Consider the following 20,800-nt stretch of genomic DNA (forward strand, 5'->3'; position numbering starts at 1 on the left):
TACAAATATGTAACTTTTCAAGTTACAAGACATTAACTGATGGACTGGAGTGGTGTGGATTATTGTGATGTTTTTATCAGCTGTTTGGACTCTCATTCTGACGGCACCCATTCACTGCAGAGCATCCATTGCTGAGACACTGATGCAATGCTACATTTGAGGGTCTGAGGGTGAAGACATTATCAGCAAATTCTCATTTTTGGGTGAACTATCCCTTTAAGTATTTTAACATAAATACACACTTAACTGTCATTAATAAATGGGCTTGCTTTACAAATAAAATTGTATTTGTGGCTCTTTGCAGATGGAGGTGGATGTAGCAGATGAGAAGCGCCATTGCACACGCTCAAGAGGTATTCTCCTTTCCATCACTTACACATAGCACACAGATGTAATGTGGTGATATGGTCAGACCGGCCTTTTGTTTGAGTGATAATCTAATCTTCTTCTGCCCTTCCCCACTGACCTCTCACGTCCTCTGTCTTCTGTCTCTCTCTGTGCTTCTTCACAGTTCCCCTGGAGCCAGCCATACATGAGTTGTTCAGGTCAGTGTTTTTACAGACTGATCACACACACACACACACACACACACTCGAGCCCACAGGCTGGCAAAGAGGTCTGTACCTGGATAATGGCTGCCAATAAGCAGTGTTGTGATCACGCTTTCCTGTTCTCCTATTTTCTTTCCATCTGTCATATCCGTTTGGGTGATGATAAAATAGCATCACTTTACTAAGCTGCAACTATTTCTCCGTATATGACATATGGCCAGTTTCTTTCAGAGCCAAGTAATACAACAATTTCCAATATACATTTTTTTCCCCAAACTTGAAGGTTGTTCTAGACTGATGTGACACTCTACAGCATTTTCTCAAAATTATGTGAGAACTTTACAGCCCTGATTAGCATACATTAACATAAATAAATATATTGGGTGCATATTACTATTATTTGTTTATAGAGCTGGAAAGGCTGGAATTTGGGAGCATATTTTTGCATTAAATCATGGATGCATCTTCTTTGTAGGATCAGAGCTTCTCCACTCACTTGGCATCCTAAAAACAATATGGCTGAACCTCAGTATTTGGATCAGGACATGCTTGCAAACATACTTTCAACATGTCTTGAGTGATTTAGTTTTCTAGCCAGTTCATTTGTTCCAGTTATCATAGTTCAAAGAGAGTAGAGCATTGGTGATAACAACACTAGGGTAACAGGTTTGATTCCTAGGGAATGCATAGAAACTGATAGAATTGAATGCAGTGTGAGTTTCTTTAGATGAAAGCCAAATGCAATAATGTAAAATTAGTAAACATAATTAGACAAGTATGCATACACGGATCACATACACTATTTGTGACCCTGGAGCAAAAAAAAAAAAAAAGCTTAAGTCGCAGGGGTATATTTGTAGCCAAAAATACATTGTATGGGTCAAAATTATCGATTTTTCTTTTATGACAAAAATCATTAGGATATTAAGTAAAGCTCATGTTCCATGAAGATATTTTGTAAATTTCTGCTGTAAATATATCAAAACTTAATCTTTGATTAGTAATATGCATTGCTAAGAACCTCATTTGGACAACTTTAAAGGTCATTTTCTCAGTATTTAGATTCAGATTCCAGATTTTCAAATAGTTGTATCTCGACCAAATATTGTCCTATCCTAACAAACCATACAAGCTGATTTATTCAGGTTTCAGATGATGATACATCTCAATTTAAAAACACTGACCCTCATGACTGGTTTTGTGGTCCAGGATCACATTTATTTGATTTAAAATGCATTTCCATATTGGTCAAATTGAAAATAATGGTTTCCGTTTTAAACCAGTTTTGTTCAGATTGTCTAAAAGCAAACAACACTCCACATAGACAAATTAAAATAAATAATATTTAAATATTTAAACATCCTTATGGCTTGATACCAGAGTGATGATGTGCAATACAGTGAGAAATGGTCGTATCTATATTAATTGTGACCTGTGCTGGCAAAATGAGTCAGAATGCACAGGGGATAATTTTGAGCTACAGGCAAAAAAAAGTGAAAAATGAACATCTGAACATTTGGGGAACTGTTGGGGAAAAAGAGATGCGTGCATTACACTGTCTTAATATACAGGCCGTCTGTTGCATTAATGCTAATCAAACAATAAAAGAAAAGAGGGAATTACTCGCTGCTCTTGATTGAACTGTTTTGTAGTTTTAATCAATTTATTTGTATTAAACACACTTAAGTGATTTTTATATTTTACTATTTGTTTTTCTTACTTGAATGCTTTCATTTAGATGTAAAATGAAAAAAGTAATAGCCTACACTATACACTTGTTCCTTTCTTATATTTGTTCTTTTTGTTGCATCGGTTCTTTATAACAACTAAAATAAAATAAACAATAGCTATATTGTGATTATTAATCTAGTAATGATTATTAGCAAACAAGCGGGGGAACAATTAGTGTTGCTAGGTGATTTTGCTTTGGAACCTTCAGAAAACTTTTAATCAGTTTTCCTCTGAATTTAATCAAAAAAAAATTTTAATTGAAAATTAAAAATAAATTTGAAAAAAAGTTTTTTTAAGGTAACAGCTGCAGGTTACCATTTTTTCACAGTGCAGCTTTACTGACTGCAGAAATTGTGGGATTTTTTTCATCTTGAATTTTTACATTTTTTTAATTTTTTTGTACATAACAGAAAATATGATGCATATTTTAAGAAAGACATGACAATAAACATTAAGGACTTTCAAACTTGTTTTTGACTTGACTAACAAAATGATTTTTAGTTTTATCTGAAGGGAAAATTCAACTTTAATATTATAGTTAATTCAGTTTTTTTTAGAAGAAGTTGTAATGGTAAAACATTAACCTATTGGCTTTATTAATTAACATTTGGCTTAAAGAAAATTAAGTATATTTGAAAAAAAAAAATATAGGCCCATATATATATATATATATATATGTATGTAAGGGATAATCAAAGGCTAGCCGTTCATTAAAGGATTTTAATGCATGAAGTGGAGGCAAAGAACCGCCCGACGCGAAGCAGGATTTAATGCACGGCTGGCCGTTGATTATCCTGCTTATTCCATGGTCATTTGCCAAGTTATAGACAAGTTAAACCTTGTCTTGCTTTTTGCAGCGCAATATTTGACTGAATGGGTAAAAATGACAGTTATTTTCATCAGTCATGGCTCGTTAGCGATAGCATTCTGCCAGGTTCAAATCAGACACAGAGATGAAATAGTTTCGATAATTTTCCTATTTAAAACTTGACTCCTCTGTTGTTACATCGTGCACTAAGATCGACAGAAAATGAAAAGTTGTGATTTTCTAGTCTGATATGGCTAGGAACTATACTCTCGTTCCGGCGTAATAATCAAGGAAATTAGCTGCTGTACCATGAGTGCTGTGATCTATGCTAAGCTAAGCTAAAAGTGCTACCACCAGACCCGGAGATCGGCTGAATGGATTCAAATACGGTAAAACTCAACTGTTTAACTCTAGGGGAGTTGTAAAATGAGCCTGTTTCCTAAAAAAGTGTTCCTTTAACGTTACTTCAAAAACAGCGATTTTATCACCTCGATGCTGGGAATATAATGTAGGGATCTAGTATCTATTTTTTTTATTTTATTAATAAAAATCGCGGGGAAGCGTTGGAAGTTTATGTGTGTGTGCAGCACAATCTGCGATCTCTCTCTCTGTGTGTGTGTGTGTGTGTGTGTGTGTGCACGAGCGAGTGATGTGTGTTGGTTAGTGTGCATCAATTAAAGCAGCACATTAATATGGAACGGTGATTAAACTGACTTGGAACTACCTGTGCATTAAACAGTTTTACTGCATACCTGCCAGCCAATCAGAATCCAGTATTCAGACAGACCATGGAATAAATAAATAAATATATTTGTATTTGGGAAAATAAATGTTTTTTGTTTTTTTTATTAATATTAAATTTAAAATTTAAATGTAAATTAAAAGGCTTGAACCAAGCATAAATATAATTTGAGAGAGTAAATTTGGCTGTAACAAAGATGAAGTATGGTCCAATGTATTATTATTATTATTATTATTATTATAAGCAGCAGCAGTAGTGGTAGTAATAGTATTTTCAGTGTAACATGGCCTGGATTAACATCAATATTTTAGATTGTATTCCATGAAATCTTTCAATTAATGCAAGCTCATAAAAACCTTAAATACTCTTAGGGTTCCATGTCAACTATTTATGTTTGGCATACATTTTGTTCTCCAAGTAAATACATTTTAGTGATACAAAGTGCATTTCACATGAACCTTCTAGGTATTTAGCAAGCATATTTCAGTATTCTGTCCTATTTACGTATTTGTAGTCTAAATTGCTTTTCAGGCTCATAATTTACCAGTTGGAAGGATAATGTCATGCTTGTCCAACATTTCATGATGAGTGTTTCTATCTTAACGCCAAATCCATACATGGCCAGCAAACAGTCTCCATCTCTGAATGGACATCTGTTGATGGATTTATGTCTGACAGCTTTATATTTTTGGCCTAAAATATTAAACTAAAAACCATTCAGAACACCTGCAGGGCAATAACTATTGTCAGAATTTTAGGTATATTAAAAAAATCTAGTTTTTATTAGTTTTAGCTTCTAAAAAATGTCTTCATAATTGGAAAAGTCATAGAATCGAACCTTTTCATACCGTATTTTCAATGTCCGTTGTCTGAGTCACACCTGACTTCAGTATCTGGCAGCTAGTTTGATTGTCACTGGACGTGTGATGGACAGCTGGTTCTCTGCTGTATTGATTGGCATATCGGAGAAGAAAGCCTGGGAAAGAAAGGTGGCAAAAAAAAAGATGGAGGTGAAGATTGCATTACTGTGCACCTGCTCCCTCTCTTTGATGCCGCCGCCACCAGCAGCTTAAACTAGATAATTAAAGATAAATAAAACAACAGTTCAATCATTACTATCAGCCTCTCTCTCCCTCTCTCTCTCTCTCTTTCTCTTTCACGCTTCAGATAATTTCTTCTTGAGCTGGTGGCTTCTCATTTGCATGCTTATCAAAGTGTTTTAACTATCCAACGGGAGCTGCAGTGCTAAGGTGGGATCATTAATATGTTAATTAGTCCTTTTGACACTTTGCTTAAGCATGTGTACAATGTTCTCCTCATCCGTGACTTCAGTCACATACTTGCTGAATGTGCGCACACTCCCTAAATCCATTCACCTCTGTTTTATGGCCAATATAAATACTTACAACAGGCAGAAAAGCAACTAATCAAGTGGCCACTTATGGGCTAATGGTCCAGGCTACAAAAAATATTGTAATTATTCTAATGCCTGTTAAATTTTGGAAATGTCTTTTTGTTGGGGTGTAGCTAACTGAAAGCAGTGACACTATAGTACCTTAAAGGGATAATGCACCCAAAAATGTTCAAAAGAATGATTCGTTTGTGAACCGGACTTCACTGTGGACTGTCTATCTGAGGATTTGGATAACAGGTGATAATGTTATAAATAATGTTCATTTTCTTGCACAGAGTTATCGTTTTGCTTCATAAGACCTCAATATATCTTCAAGAGCCAAAGGAATTAATTTTGCGCATGTTTTTTTTTTTTTGGTCCACAGGGACCACTTTTTGAGCCATAAATCTCATTTACTTTTCTACTGAAGAAAAAAAGTCACCTACATCTTGCAGTGTACATTTTTTAGTAGAATGAGTCGCTTTACTGTTGCATTGTTGTTGTTGCATTGAACTGCAGCTAAGTGAGCTTTAACACTTATGCACAGTATTTATATATTTGGGGAAGTCGTGGCCTAATGGTTAGAGATTCGGACTTGTAATCCAAAGGTTGCGGGTTCGAGTCTCGGGCCGGCAGGGATTGTAGGTGGGGGGAGTGAATGTCCAGCGCTCTCTCCACCCTCAATACCACGACTGAGGTGCCCTTGAGCAAGGCATCGAACCCCCAACTGCTCCCCGGGCGCCGCAGCATAAATGGCTGCCCACTGCTCCGGGTGTGTGTTCACGGTGTGTGTGTGTTCACTGCTGTGTGTGTGCACGTTGGATGGGTTAAATGCAGAGCACGAATTCCGAGTATGGGTCACCATACTTGGCAGTATGTCACTTCACTTAATGAGTCATACAGAAATATAGTTTAATATGTACAAATGCTATTGTAGTTGTTGGTCAAATGTTGAACAGTTTACCAAAGTGTCTACATACAGTTTACAGTTCATGCAGATCAGGAACAGCTATACAGTGTGAGGATGCAGGAACTGGAAATCTGGACAGTAATGTGTAGGAGATTGAGATGCAGCAGAACTGCAGCAGTGTTTACAGTATTCTGCATGGCTTACCTGAATTATCATCTGCATCTGCAGTAAATAACCAGAATGCACTGCACACAATACTGTATCTCACAATGTAATTTGCTGGACTTTAACTTTCATTTGAGATGTGCAATAGTGAATAAATTATGCAGCATAGTGAGATCACGTGAAGCACACTATACTCTCTGAGACATTTATAGTTGCATTCTATTTCATACAGTGTGCTGCATATTGCAGTATGCTAGAATTTCATTCCTAACAACGATCATTACTATCAGTGATGGACGAAGTACACAGACCATGTACTTGAGTAAAAGTTGAGATACCTAGTGTAAAATATTACTCCAGTAAAAGTGGAAGTGCTTCCCTTAAACGTCGACTTGAGTAAAAGTATAAAAGTACTTGACTTCAAATGTACTTAAGTATCAAAAGTAAAAGTAATTTGGTGTAATGTAGTTCCAATGTCTTGTCATGTCCTTTATACACTCAATCAAGTCATACAATGTAAAAAAAAAAAAAAAAAAAAAAAAGCCCACTAACACCACTCTGAAAATACAATGTTTTCTATTTGTGATATCTGGTACTGATATATTTTGAAATTATCATAAGCACATCCTACTAAATGGAAACCACATGATTAGGAATAAATAGGGTGGGGGGAAACCACATTAGACACGTATTTCTTTAACAATTTATTGTTTAAAGTAATGTAGAAATCTTATTCCTTTATCACATGGCACCTTGCTCCTTTACTACATCACAGCTGAGCTGTGCAATAACTTGCAAAAACGGATTTACTCAAGTTTACAAAGGATGTCTTTTTTCCAATTTACTAAACATGACTCCTTACAACACAGCTGTATGTTCACTCTATAAACAAATGTTAGTGTTTGCATAAATCACACAAAAACAGAAACTAACACACCACCAGATTTCCCTGAAGACTTGCGTAGTATGTAGAACTACTAACTAGTAGTGATGTGCTATAACAGAAGAATAACAGAAATAGCACTGATAACTGTATGACCTTTATTATTAACACAATGTATGAGCGTATTATATCCAGTTTGGGTAAAACGACAGGTATATTAGCCTTTAATTAATTTCACAGTCAAACTGAAAATTACCTCTATGTATTTCTTTAGATTGGACGGCGAATTCTTGAAAGAAGAAATCGTATGCTTCTGAGGCAGACAGAGAAGGCACTTAAAAATGAATGACTCGTTCTTCCTTACCACTACTTCAAAAAATTCGCTTAAATATGGCCATGGGTGCTCAATTTCAATGTCTGGCGCTTCTTCCATTATTGCGTTCGCTATAAACGTGACAGCGAAAAGAAGCAGGCAGGCAGCAGCCATAGACAGTAAAGCGCACAGGCGCAGCCAGCAGCAGCGCCCAAACTGCACGAAACACGACGTGTTCTGATTGGTACACTTGCGGAGCACGTGTACTTATTTTGACCTGTCACTGGTTACGCATGTATGTTGTGGAAAGGAACGTAAAAAGAAACGACAGGTTTTAGGAAAGTAGTGGAGTAAAAAGTAAGGTTTTCCACTTCGAAATGTAGTTGAGTCAAAGTATAAAGTCTCACAAAACAATGATACTCAAGTAAAGTACAGATACGCTAAAAAGTTACTTAAGTACGGTAACTAATTACTTGTACTTCGTTACTGTCCACCACTGATTACTATGATGCTCATGTAGAGCTTAAAGCTTATTCTAAAGCTCATGGCTCTGGGTTTAAAATTAACTGACATTGAGATAATTGATTAATTTTTATAAATATTATGATTTTTTTTCTATTTTATTATTACAACACATGATTCTCTCATGCTGTTATTAATAGATTCAATTGAGTTTTGTCGTTTTGCTTAGAATAAATTCAGAATATTAATACTAATTGCTGTATTAAATACAATGTCAAGGAACCGTTTCCTGACTAAACTTTGATTATTTAGGAGTGTTCACACTTACACTGATTCGCACTGACAAAACAACCAAAAGTCTTTGACTAGTAATGTCAGTGTGTCCAATCAGGGGCGTCATACCCATTCAAAGTGAGGGGGCACGTGCCCCCTCAGATTTTTGAGCCAAGTGGATTTTGAATGCAGCTTCCAAAAGACAAAAAAAATAACAGATTAATATTTTCTATATTTAATACAATCATGCCGGCGTGATTAGAACGTTCAGTGCGTCATATTAGCTGCTAAATTCAAATCTGCGTTCCATGGCTGGCGCTGAGCCAGAGATAGACGCGTTTTTACATTACAACCAATCACACACGATGCTGTTGAGCTTATGAATCTAATGATCAATCAGAGGCGTTCAGATGAGTGATCGCTAAAATGCGGTGTTTTCTTCACTCGATTGCTGACTGAATATCTCTTCCTGGCGAATTCTCTCGTAAGAAACAACAAATGTGTGTACGAATCTGTAAGATATTCATTTCACAGTGTAAACAGCTTCAGTAATTTTAATGGGAGTTTTTGAGAGTGCTTGAACTCTCGAGACTGCCAGTAAAAATGTTCTTTGACAATGTAAACGTTATTTGCTCTCTTTCTGTACAATGAAAGTGTGGATTAGTAGCCTAACTTACAATGTATTTATTCTCATTAACTTTCAATGTTAATTCACATTAAATATGAAGTCAATATTAATTCGTATTAAAATATGCTATGTCATGATACCCATATCTTTTAATTTAGTAAACAGACAGGTTTTTATGCATAGTTAATACATTGTTAGGTTACTTTGACCATTGTCCACTAGATCAACTAACATAATCTATAAAGGTGAGAATGTTGTGGCTGCTGTTTGTCACATGACAAATGACTCGTGCCCCCTCAAAAATAAGAGTGCATGACACCCCTGTGTCCAATGATGTGACTATATTGAAAAAAGCCAAAGACCTTAGATTTACCAAGACAGTGCACTCATATGATGAATGAGAGAAAGTGCATCATGCAATATGGTGGAATAAGTCCTGCCTTCTAAATAAAAGAACCAATCAGCAGTTGGTAAAATCATGGCATCACTCAAGCAGCTTTTAGGACTGGCGTTCCCATCACGGGAGGTGTGTTAAAGGATGCTAAAGACCACAGCCTCTAGCGTCAGTCGCTAGTGAGCCTCTTGAGGCCAGGGAGTGAGGTTACTCGCACAGCTCTTATAGATGCATGACTTGAAGGTCAGGGATGACTTAAATAGCTTCAAATATGGCTTGTGAGTAAACAGACTTTCCTCGAATGGGACTTTCCTTGAAGAAAAGCAGCAAAACACTGGAGCTCACGCGATTATTCTGCTGTGAGATCGAGTTTCAGTGCAATGGAGAAGTTCACGCTACTCTTCTATCTGCCTACGTGCAGAAATGCATTACAAAACTATTCTGAATTTGATTACTGCTGTCAGTCCTCTGTCGTGTGTGTCATGTGTTCCCGCCTCATGTGTCCTTATTTGGTTTGTTTCCTGTCCTTGTTTAGTGTGATTATTAGTTAATTCTTGTCCAGCTGTGTTTGTCTCATTATCTTTGATTAACCTGTGCATTTTAGTTCCTGCCTGTTCAGTTTTGTGTTTTCTGGTCTACTCGTTACTCCCCGGTGTTCCTGTCTGTGTCAGCCTTGCCTTGTCTTGTCCTGCCTTCTTTGGAGTCATTAAAGACTATTATTTGAGTTTATCCTCGTGCCCGTGTTCCTGTATCCTCCTTGCTGTGTGCACCGACAGAAGACCAGACCTAACAGTAAGCAGCGCTCCTTCACCGTTTTGTTTTGTTTGTTTTTTTAAAGTTTTTATTAGTTCCTGTCTGTTTGTCCCGCGGCATGGAAGTCACCGCTCGTCATTCTGCCATAGCCTGGTGAATTCAGTGTGGGAGTTTGGCGGGATCGCCGCGAGTACGCTGGCCGCGAGTCCCTCAAGTCCGTCGCCGTCCGCGGCTCACCCTAGCCCGCCTGGAGCGCATGTGGAAAGCCCGCCTCCAGTTCATCTGTCCAGCCTGCCGCCGCTGACTCAAGCCCGCTGCTGACTCAAGCCCGTCGGCCTGCCGCTGACCCCAGCAGAGTTCCCGTGGATCCAGTCCACATGTCACGGCCAGGAGTGCCGTTTTTAAGTCTTGTTGTGCCCACAGGAACATTTTAATTACCTTGTCATGTCGGTCTTGTCCACGGCGACTCGTCACGGAAGTGGAGGTGGTTGCTGAGGGACCCTGTGAGGGCCCCTGACTCCTTGTCATGCACAGAAGAAGCCTCAGCTTCTGAGAACAGCCCAGGAGGGCTTCCTGTTCCTATGGGCTGTCTTGTCCTGTTTGTCTAGCCCCGAAGGACTGTCCTGTCCTGTCTTGGTCCTGTTTGTCTAGCCCCGGAGGGCTCCTCATAACCCGTAGCTGCCCTATGAAATTTTGGGGGGCGGTAGAAGGGTTCCGGCTGGAGTGGCCTGGCCGAGGGACGAAGAGCCTCCTGAGCTCCCTGCACCGCCATGGCCTCTAGAGCTGCCAGCAATGCCATGGCCTCCGTTCTGTCTGTTTCATTCTGGAGGTCCCTGTCCTGTGATCCTGTCTGCATCTCTGTCTGTTTCAGCTTCATGTGTATCAATACTGTCCACCTTATCCAGCTGCACCTTAGTTTGATTTAACCCACCAGTACACAGCTTAAATACATGTAATACATTTCTAATTACATTACACATTACAGAATATTACACAGACATAAGATACTTAAAATAAAGTGTATCAAGATTGTACTTGAGTGTACTAGTTGCTGTGTAACAGACTCGGCCTGTAACATATGTGTAACAGTAGCTGCCTATTACAAACAGTAATTACAGGCTGTTCTATAACTTAGTTACATGGTAAGTACATTTTGTTTCATGTAAGTACAATGGCTACTACTAAGTACTTAATTAGATAATTACTATGTATTATGACACCTTAAAATAAAGTGTTACCCCAAATGCTAATCCTAACCCTGACCATATAGTAAGTAAATATAGTTAATTAATATTATTCAGTACTTTAATATATACAGTAATTACATTGTAATAAGGACACCTTAAAATAAACTGTAACCAAAACTATTTATGTAACAATTGTAGGTTATCACTTTTTACAGTGCAGTTCTTTTTCCAATTGTAATAATATTTCAGAATATTGGTGTTTTTTCTATCAAATAAATATAGCCTTGGTGAGTAGATGAGACTTCTTTAAAAAACATTAATAAAAATGAATTAATTATCATTTTTTGATGTACTGGCAAAACATCCCATTTGTGATCAGATTATCAAAATCTATGGTAATTTGTGCAGGTCTTTAAAGATCGCTCGTTCGGACAACCAACAGACAGCATGACGAGCAACCAGCAAGCAACACAATGATCACAATTTAGCACTGTGTATCTTACACATTTGTACCTTACTTCCATCGGTGGCAAACAGCTATAAAAGGAGCTGTTAGAAACACGTAACACAAATTTGACAAAGGCTCACAGTGATCTAAACTCTCAGGTCTCCACACAGACTCACAGTCCACCTACTCAGATTCTAGATTACTAGTTTCTCTTCCCCCGCGCTCAGTTTACTCCCGGCTGAATGACTGACACAGCTTTGCTCTTGTAACAGGCAATCAACGCAGCCGTTTGAGGCGGCTGTGAAATTACAGGAGCCTGCAGACAAGCGGCTCGCGTTGCAGACCTTTGGCTCCGTGAGAAGATGAATGAGGAACCGATCTAAACTGAGAGGTGGGGGTGCTGACAGGAACAGGTAGTGATCACGAGGGAGATTAGTTACACCCTCCTGCCTGCCCCGACCCCAAAACCCACCTCATGTACCTCATGAGATCAGACATGCAATTATGCAGGCGGCGCGTAACCATGGTGACACAAAAATCTCCAATAATTGTGTGCAGAGTGATTGGCTTTTCTTCTTCTTAACTAGATTCAAATCTTCATGCAAGTATAGATCCTGAAATAGCAGCACCACATTTATACAAAGCTTGCATTTGTAGGTGAATTTCATGAAATATGTCCAGGTAATATTTCACGCCAAAATCAAGAAAATTAATTATATTTTTATTAAACATTTTATATTTATAGTATTTTTATACATATTTTTATAATCAACTTTGTGCATTGTAACATTGTATTGCTACCATAAAGCAAACATGTATCCAATTTTACTGTAATATAGTAAAATGGACTGTATTACACAATGAAAATATTGTGGTAATTACAAAACATTCAAAAATAACTGCATGCATTAATGATTTAAAAACTATTTTGAGGAGAAAACATGCTTAATTGTCATGAAAGTAATATCAGGTAAAACTAATATTTAAGACCATCATCATAATGGTCTTAAAATAGAGATAATTTTTGTTTGTTTCATGAGAAGAATGAAATTAATATTTGCTTTATTAAAGTCCCCGAGAATGATTAAAACAGAGTCCGGGTGTTGTTGTTCACTCTCTGTGATCAGATCAGCGAGTTTCTGTAGAGCTGTGCTCACGTGCGCTTGCGGTGGAATGTAAACACTCACGAGAATGAACGAGCAGATACAGACAGCATGTTACATGTCCCACCAGAGACAGTAATATATTGGATCACTGTTACACAACAATAAAGGACGCATATCACTCGGTTCCACGAGCAGCTTTAGGACTCTCTGATCACTGTTTGGTTCATCTTATTCCATCCTACAGGCAGAAACTTAAGTCTGCGAAGCCTGTATTAAGATCTGTTAAAAGATGGACTAACGAAACAGAGCGGGATTTACAAGCCTGTTTCGACCTGACTGATTGGTCTGTTTTTGAAGCTGCAGCAAATGACCTGGACGAGCTCACAGAGACTGTAACATCATATATCAGTTTCTGTGAGGACATGTGCATTCCTACCAGGACTCATCTATTCTACAACAATGACAAACCATGGTTCACTGCCAAACTCAGACAGCTCCGTCAGGCCAAAGAAGATGCTCACAGAAAGGGGGATAAAGTCTTGTACAAACAGGCCAAATACACACTGGAAAAGGAGATCAGAGTGGCAAAGAGGAATTATTCTGACAAGCTCAGGAACAAATTCTCTTCCAGCGATCCGGCTTCAGTGTGGCTTGGATTAAAGGACATCACCAGCTACAAAACACCACCCCCCAGCACTCTGGAGAATCAACACCTGGCAGACGACTTAAACGAGTTCTTTTGTCGTTTTGAACGATCACCCCACACCCGCCCAGAACACCCCTCCACACAACCATTCACACCTCCAGCAACCCCTCTCTCCCCCACACCTACAATTCAAATCAGCGAAGACGATGTGTGCCAGGTCTTCAGGAAAAACAAAAGAAGGAAAGCACCTGGTCCAGATGGTGTGTCACCAGCCTGCCTAAAAATCTGTGCTGAGCAGCTGGCCCCCATCTTCACACAGATCTTCAATAGATCACTGGAGCTGTGTGAAGTCCCCTCATGCTTCAAACGCTCCACCATCATCCCCGTCCCAAAGAAACACAAAATTACTGGACTAAATGACTACAGACCTGTGGCACTAACGTCTGTAGCCATGAAATCATTCGAAAGACTGGTCCTGGCTCATCTGAAGGACATCACTGGACCCTTACTGGACCCCCTGCAGTTTGCCTACAGAGCAAACAGGTCTGTGGATGATGCAGTCAACATGGGACTGCACTTCATCCTGCAGCATCTGGACAGACCAGGGACTTATGTGAGGATCCTGTTTGTGGACTTCAGCTCTGCTTTTAACACCATTATCCCGGAAACCCTTCAAAATAAACTAACTCAGCTCTCCGTCCCCACCTCCGTCTGCCAGTGGATCAACAGCTTCCTGACAGACAGACAGCAGTTAGTAAAGCTTGGCAAATTCTCATCCAGCACTCGAACCATCAGCACTGGAGCTCCTCAGGGCTGCGTACTCTCCCCACTGCTCTTCTCCCTCTACACCAACGACTGCACATCTAAAGACCCCTCTGTCAAGCTCCTGAAGTTTGCAGACGACACCACACTGATCGGCCTCATCCAGGACGGTGACGAGTCTGCTTACAGACAGGAGGTTAAGGAGCTGGCTGTCTGGTGCAGTCTCAACAACCTGGAGCTTAACACGCTCAAAACTGTGGAGATGATCGTGGACTTCAGGAGAAACCCCCCTGCTCTCCCCCCACTTACCATCATGAACAGCACCGTGACTGCAGTGGAGTCATTCAGATTCTTGGGCACCACCATCTCTCAGGACCTAAAGTGGGATATTCACATTGACTCCATTGTCAGGAAGGCCCAGCAGAGGCTGTACTTTCTTCGCCAGCTGAGGAAGTTCAACCTGCCACAGGACTTACTGAAACAGTTCTACTCTGCCATCATTGAATCCATCCTCTGCACCTCAATAACTGTCTGGTTCAGCTCAGCTACCAAATCTGACCTCAGAAGACTACGGAGGGTAGTCCGGACTGCTGAGCGAATCATTGGTACAACCCTCCCCACTCTCCAAGAACTGTACTTATCCAGAGTGAGCAAAAGGGCTGGTAAAATCACTCTGGACCCCTCACATCCAGCACACAACCTCTTTGAACTGTTACCATCTGGTCGACGCTACAGAGCTCTGAGCACCAGAACGACCAGACACAGGAACAGTTTCTTCCCTCAGTCAATACATCTCATGAACACTCAATAAATAAACGTAGAACACACAACTAATACATTATCCATTCACCACACTCACTTATTTTATTTTCTCATTTCTAATTTGCACATACTTCACCTGTACATACATAGTCGCCTATATTATATATTATATATTGTGTATTTTTAATTTTTTTTGCTGCTTTGTACATTGGTTATTGGCTATTTCCTGTTATTTTGTTTCATTACCTGTGTCCTGTCCTGTTACTGTCTTTCTGTTGCACTGTGGAGCTTCTGTCACTACAACAAATTCCTTGTATGTGTAAACATACTTGGCCAATAAAGCTCATTCTGATTCTCATTCTGATTCATTCTGAAGAAGGACAGGGATTTGTATTAGATTTGGGATTTGAACTGTTCAGTTAATATTTCACACCAAAATCCTAAATAGAAATAGGAAAGAAATGATCCTTTATTAAAAAGAATATAGCTTATTTTTATACTCAATAAGATGTTGTGCATTGCAACAACACATTGTTACCATAAAGCAAAAATAATAAAAAATTAAAATAAATAAATGTATTTTTTTACACTAATGAAAATAATCCCCCCTAAAAAAAAACAAAAAACATTATAAGTAGCATTGTAACATTGCATTGGTACCATAAAGCAAAATTTTATTCATTTTTACTGCAATTAAAAACATGAATATTACACTAATTTTAATAATAAAATATGCATTAAAGAGTAATTATTTAGTTTAGTAGTAGTAGTAGTATTTATTTGCTTAAATGTCATGAACATAATGTCGCAATGCAGAAACAAACACAGACACACACACACATTTTGTACATTATTTATTTATTTATTTTTATATTGGGGTGAAATGTGACCTTGACATTGAATTTTTATTGGAAAAAGGACAGGAATTGGGATTGGGTTTAGGATTTGAATTGAGCAACTGAAATAACAGCAATCACAATCCTGTCTGGGGTTTCTGATGAAGATGGGGCAAGAAGACATGCGCACCAGCTCACGAGACTGACACACACATTATTCAGCGTTGATGCGACCTCTCGCTAATGCACTCACACACATGCAAATAACTACAGCAATGTGTGACATCAATGTTTTGAGTGACATTTAGTATCTGGGTTGCACAAGATGCTCCATAAAAGAGTCATGGGCAAATCTGTGAAAGCTGAATAATTCATGTAGCGAGAGATAAAAACAAAGCACCGCTGTTATTATTTGTTAATAAGATACCGCAGCTAATGAGGGAGCCGCTGTTTACAGCCTGCCTTTGCTTTTTTTAGGCATTCTGTCAGAGAGCCAGAGTCGACTTTACAGGAATTAGTTTGCTTTATATAAGCACTGTTCCAAACCCTAGACAGATTTAAACAGTATTTTAAGGCATCATGGGCAGTAGGATGTGAGGTATTTCTACTTGATATAGCTGACTATTAATCATAATTCAGTCATTTCCTGGCATATGGAAGATGATTTACACTGCAACACTTTTATGTTTTCAGACACTTTATTGCATGTTAATGTCTATTTACTATAGGTTTGCTAAAGGCTAAAGTTTAGGGTTTGGTTTAGCTTGTAATTACACATAAATAAGGACAGATTAAACTGTTACCAGAATGTATTGCGGTTCAAATGTATATTAATGCAGTTGACCTTTAGAGTGCCTTTTTGACTTAAGTACACCGTAATTTCTTTTTAAAAATAAATAAATAAAAGTTGTGCCAACTTAAAAGTTTAAGGCAACCAGCATTTTTGAATTTTCTCAACTTTATTTTTTTAGGAAATTTCTAATTTCTTAAAACTTAAAACAAGAAGTTGAGAAAACTCAAAAATCTGCTGAAGCTGGTTGCCTTGAACGTTTTAGTTTTCCCAACTTTTTTTTTTTTTTTTACAGTGTAGTATATCTTTGCACATGTTTTAGTATAATAGTCAACATATCAAATTAAGTGTACTTTTTAAAGTACAACAAGACATACACCCAGATTCTGGCATCCAAGTTGGACTTATGACATCAAGTGGCTTTTTATTGCAATTTCCATATCTAAACAGTATAGAATAATTTAAACAGACCACGGAATTTGGCAAAATCACATTTTGTAACAGAGCTGAAGTGTTTTCTTACCAAACCAGAATCAATTTCATCTTTACATTTGCATCTGCTATGTATCCGTAACTCTTTGAATAACGGAGTGTCACCACATATTATAAATATCCCACTATACTGTCATTTATGGCTCATCTCATACGTAAACTAGCCAATGATGGATTGATACTCTACCCAACTGCCTGAACACAAAGTAATTATGGGAACAGTAAATAGATTATTGATATTACTTATATAGTGTGTGCTAGCAAAGCGCTGGTGAAGGGGATAAGCAGAGCAAAACCAGATTAGGGCTGAATTATGTGCGCTGCTGAATAACTGCATAAATACTCTGTTGCAATATTGATGTAAGGCAGATATGGGTGTGAGAAATCAGGTTCCTTATGCACAGATGCAGCTTTCTGTGCAGATTGTATTGGTCAAGGTATTGACTTGTTGGAAAGGTCACTCTCGCTGAATATAACACTAGTCACAGTGGATATTTGGACATGATGTAGTGCTAATGCTAGGTATTTTGGAGGTATACCATGGTAGTACCCTACTATGCAAAGAACCTTGCGATGCAAAAAACAAATAAGTAATTTGATAATTGTATTGTTTATTGCAATTTTACATTTTAGGAACAGTGAATAGCATATTTTTTCTTAAGGTACCCTACACTTTACAAGAAAATGTGGTTACACTTTATTTGAAGGTGTCCTTGTTACAGTGTTATTACACATTTAAGAACACATTTAATATGAATTAATTACATGTACTTACTATATGGTTTGGCTTAGGGTTACTTGCAAGTAATTATGCATAATTAATTGCTATTATAATAGTAAGTTCATGTAATGTGTAACAAGGGCGCCTTAAAATAAAATGTTACCGATAATGCTATTTCAGTCGGTCTACTTCAGGTTAAACTCAACATGCTCGCCATGTGTAACATTTAAACTCATTCAAAGCCGTATTTAGTATCACTGATGCACTATTATAGTTTTTTATTAGTTTGATTTAGTTTTTTGTTATTTTTTGTTAAAGTTTTAGTAATTTTGTTGTATGTTTTAGTAATTTTTTTATTGTTTTTATTTATGTTTATATAATTTTTTTGTATTGTTTTAATGATTATAGTGCACCAAGTTAAACTAAATGAAAATAAGATTTTTTTTTCCTTGGCAACTAGCTGAAACAATATTAAATTTTTATTTCAGTTATGCTATTTTAAGTACCAATTTTTATAGTTTTAGTTTTAGTTTTTTTATTCATATTTTGAATCAGATTTTATTTTATATTTTAAGTTTTCATTAAAATCTTTGTTAAAGTTTCAGTAACTTTTTGTGTTTTTGTTATTTGTAGTTTTTTTGTTTATTATTTCTCTATATTATATATCTCTATATTTAAAGTTTTAGTTTTAGTTATTTTAGAATACCATAAAATAATATGTAATATGTTTTGAGTGATAATATGTTCCATTTTTATTACAGTTATTTTATTTTAAGTGCATGGTTTTAGTTTTTATTAATATTTCAAATTAGTTTTAAATTTACATGTTCAGTTTTCATTTACATTTTTGTTAAAGTTTAAGTAATTTTGTTGTGTGTTTTGGTCATTTTTATTTATTTTAGTTTGTTTTTTATGGTTTTATTTATTTATTACTATTATTATTATTGTGTTAATTGTAATAACCCTGAATTGAAGCAAATGACATGGTCCAGCATGTTCTCTGTTTGCTGGGTGCTCATGTGGCTAATCGTATTTCTGATGGCCATTAGTGGTTGTTTTATTGCAGGCCATTCTTTCTGAGCTGTTATTTAATTGTAGGTGCTGGTTTTTATTATTTCCTTCTTTATTTACACAATTGTTGTTCCTTTTTTTTCCCAGAGAGCATGAATACCAGTCCTTCTCATTTCCATAGCTGCAGCTGGGCTCAAATAATTGCCTTTTCTTGATGCGAGGGTGTTGGGGAGCTGAAGTAGAGCGTTTTCCTCCTCATTTGGATTCCGCGGACGGTCTCGGGGTTGTATTATTCATACCTTGACAGGTAGCGCTTGCTAAAAGCATTGGCTCGCAGCCAGGCTGGCAGGGCGGGATTTCAGACGGACAGACTGGCATGATAGCCGAGCTCTGGACCTTTCTAGCTGTGGCAGAAAGAAAGAATAAGAGTGAAAGAGAGAGACAGGACTTCCAAATGAACGCTGGGAGCAATTTGGACTGACAAGCTGGTGCATCGTCACCCAAGCCCTCAGTCTTAGCACTCTATCAATAGAGCTAGTCAAGCAGCACTGCCTGGTGAGGTACATTAATCATTCGCAGCCCCTCCTGTGCTATCACGGCCCACCACTGCAAACCACATTTCCATATTTAATGGAGGCTTAATTTGATTGAATGACTGCATGGAGGAAACCAAATTGCATAGGGAGATTTACCAACAATAGGCAGTATGCGGCGTCTAATCAAGTGCTATTGTCAGATACCTGCAATGGGGTCCACTTCACATGATGCCCAAATATGCCATACTTTCAAGGGAAGGCCACGTTGTACCTTTCTGATTTCGATGCAATTTTTTATTTTTTCATTTTGAAAATTTATTAATTTATATGTCTAGGCCTATCTAGGGATGTAACGATTACCGGTTTGACGATAAATCATGATAAAATTCCCCGCGGTTAGTATTACCGTTTCATATTTTAATTATCATTAAAACCGTATTCGATTACCGTGATTTAAACAACTCGCGATAAATAAATACTGTCCGGCATCAAGCAGAGTTTTCAGTAACAGTCTCATGAGCGCACAGCAGCACAATAGTTTCGTTCTGAGTGAAAATAGGGCGGAAAAGCTGGGAGGTTTTAAAAGAGTGCTAAGGGAATTATACAAATTAATATATCAATGAATTAATCATATGAATGTACCTCTGAAGGATCTGACTGTCTTCAGAAACAATTCGATGGCATTTTGTTCTCATCTTCGCTCCATGTAATACCTAAAGGAAGTGTTCGCGGAGTTCACAGGAATCAGCTGTAATTCAGCTTTTCCATCTAAAGCGCCACCTGCTGCCAGAGAGTGGATTTACAGACACTTATTTACTTTCAGTCTGTGTGCAGTTTCTGTCTGGCCAAAAAATTGACCAAATTTGCATGACCTGCTGTAAATTTTAACCGGTTGATGAAAAACAAACTTATGTACATTTAAACAATTCAGATATGCTATATAGGATTATTTATGGAGCCGATAAAATACATATAATCATTTATTAATTATCATTTTAATTAAACCCTTTTCTTTAAAGGCTGAAATGTGTGGTCTACCTTTTATGTTAAACTTTTTCAAAGCTTTATTTGAACATTTACATTATTTATTTGAACATGCTATTAAACTGGTGTCAGTCAAATTGTAATTTAAAATCCAGACCTCATTGGTAATGTTATTGTTTTAGTGATTATGCAAACAAAAAGTCATTTTATTTGCTTTTTGTTGATTTTTAAGTATGAAACTTGGTGAAGTGATTTATGTTTCGGTACTTTTTGAACATCTCCAGCACATTTTAACAATACCGTGATAATACTGATAACCGTGATAATTTTGGTCACTATAATCGTGATTAGAAATTTTCATACCGTTACATCCCTAAGGCCTACATTTGATATTGAATGAATTGCATGAATGAATTTTATATAAAATTTCCATTCACTTGGATTGCAGAGTTTTAGCATAGACAAGCTAGTAAACTTAAACACCGTCATCGCAGCATGGAAGGTAATCATTGC

General features: G+C 37.5%; 1 protein-coding gene across 1 annotated transcript in view; it reads left to right on the forward strand.

Moving 5' to 3' along the window:
- Window positions 1-304: 304 nt before the first annotated feature.
- The window catches only part of myt1lb (myelin transcription factor 1-like, b), a gene marked incomplete at its 5' end in the record, with an annotated part of 94,867 nt that continues 74,371 nt past the window's right edge, over window positions 305-20,800 (forward strand). Inside the window, 2 exons of the mRNA XM_079385577.1 lie at window positions 305-353; window positions 512-545. Coding sequence (XP_079241703.1) covers window positions 305-353; window positions 512-545 — 83 coding nt within the window. The remainder of the gene's footprint in view (window positions 354-511; window positions 546-20,800) is intronic.

This window comes from Barbus barbus (assembly GCF_936440315.1).
Source record: "Barbus barbus genome assembly, chromosome: 30".
Lineage (NCBI taxonomy): Eukaryota > Metazoa > Chordata > Actinopteri > Cypriniformes > Cyprinidae > Barbus > Barbus barbus.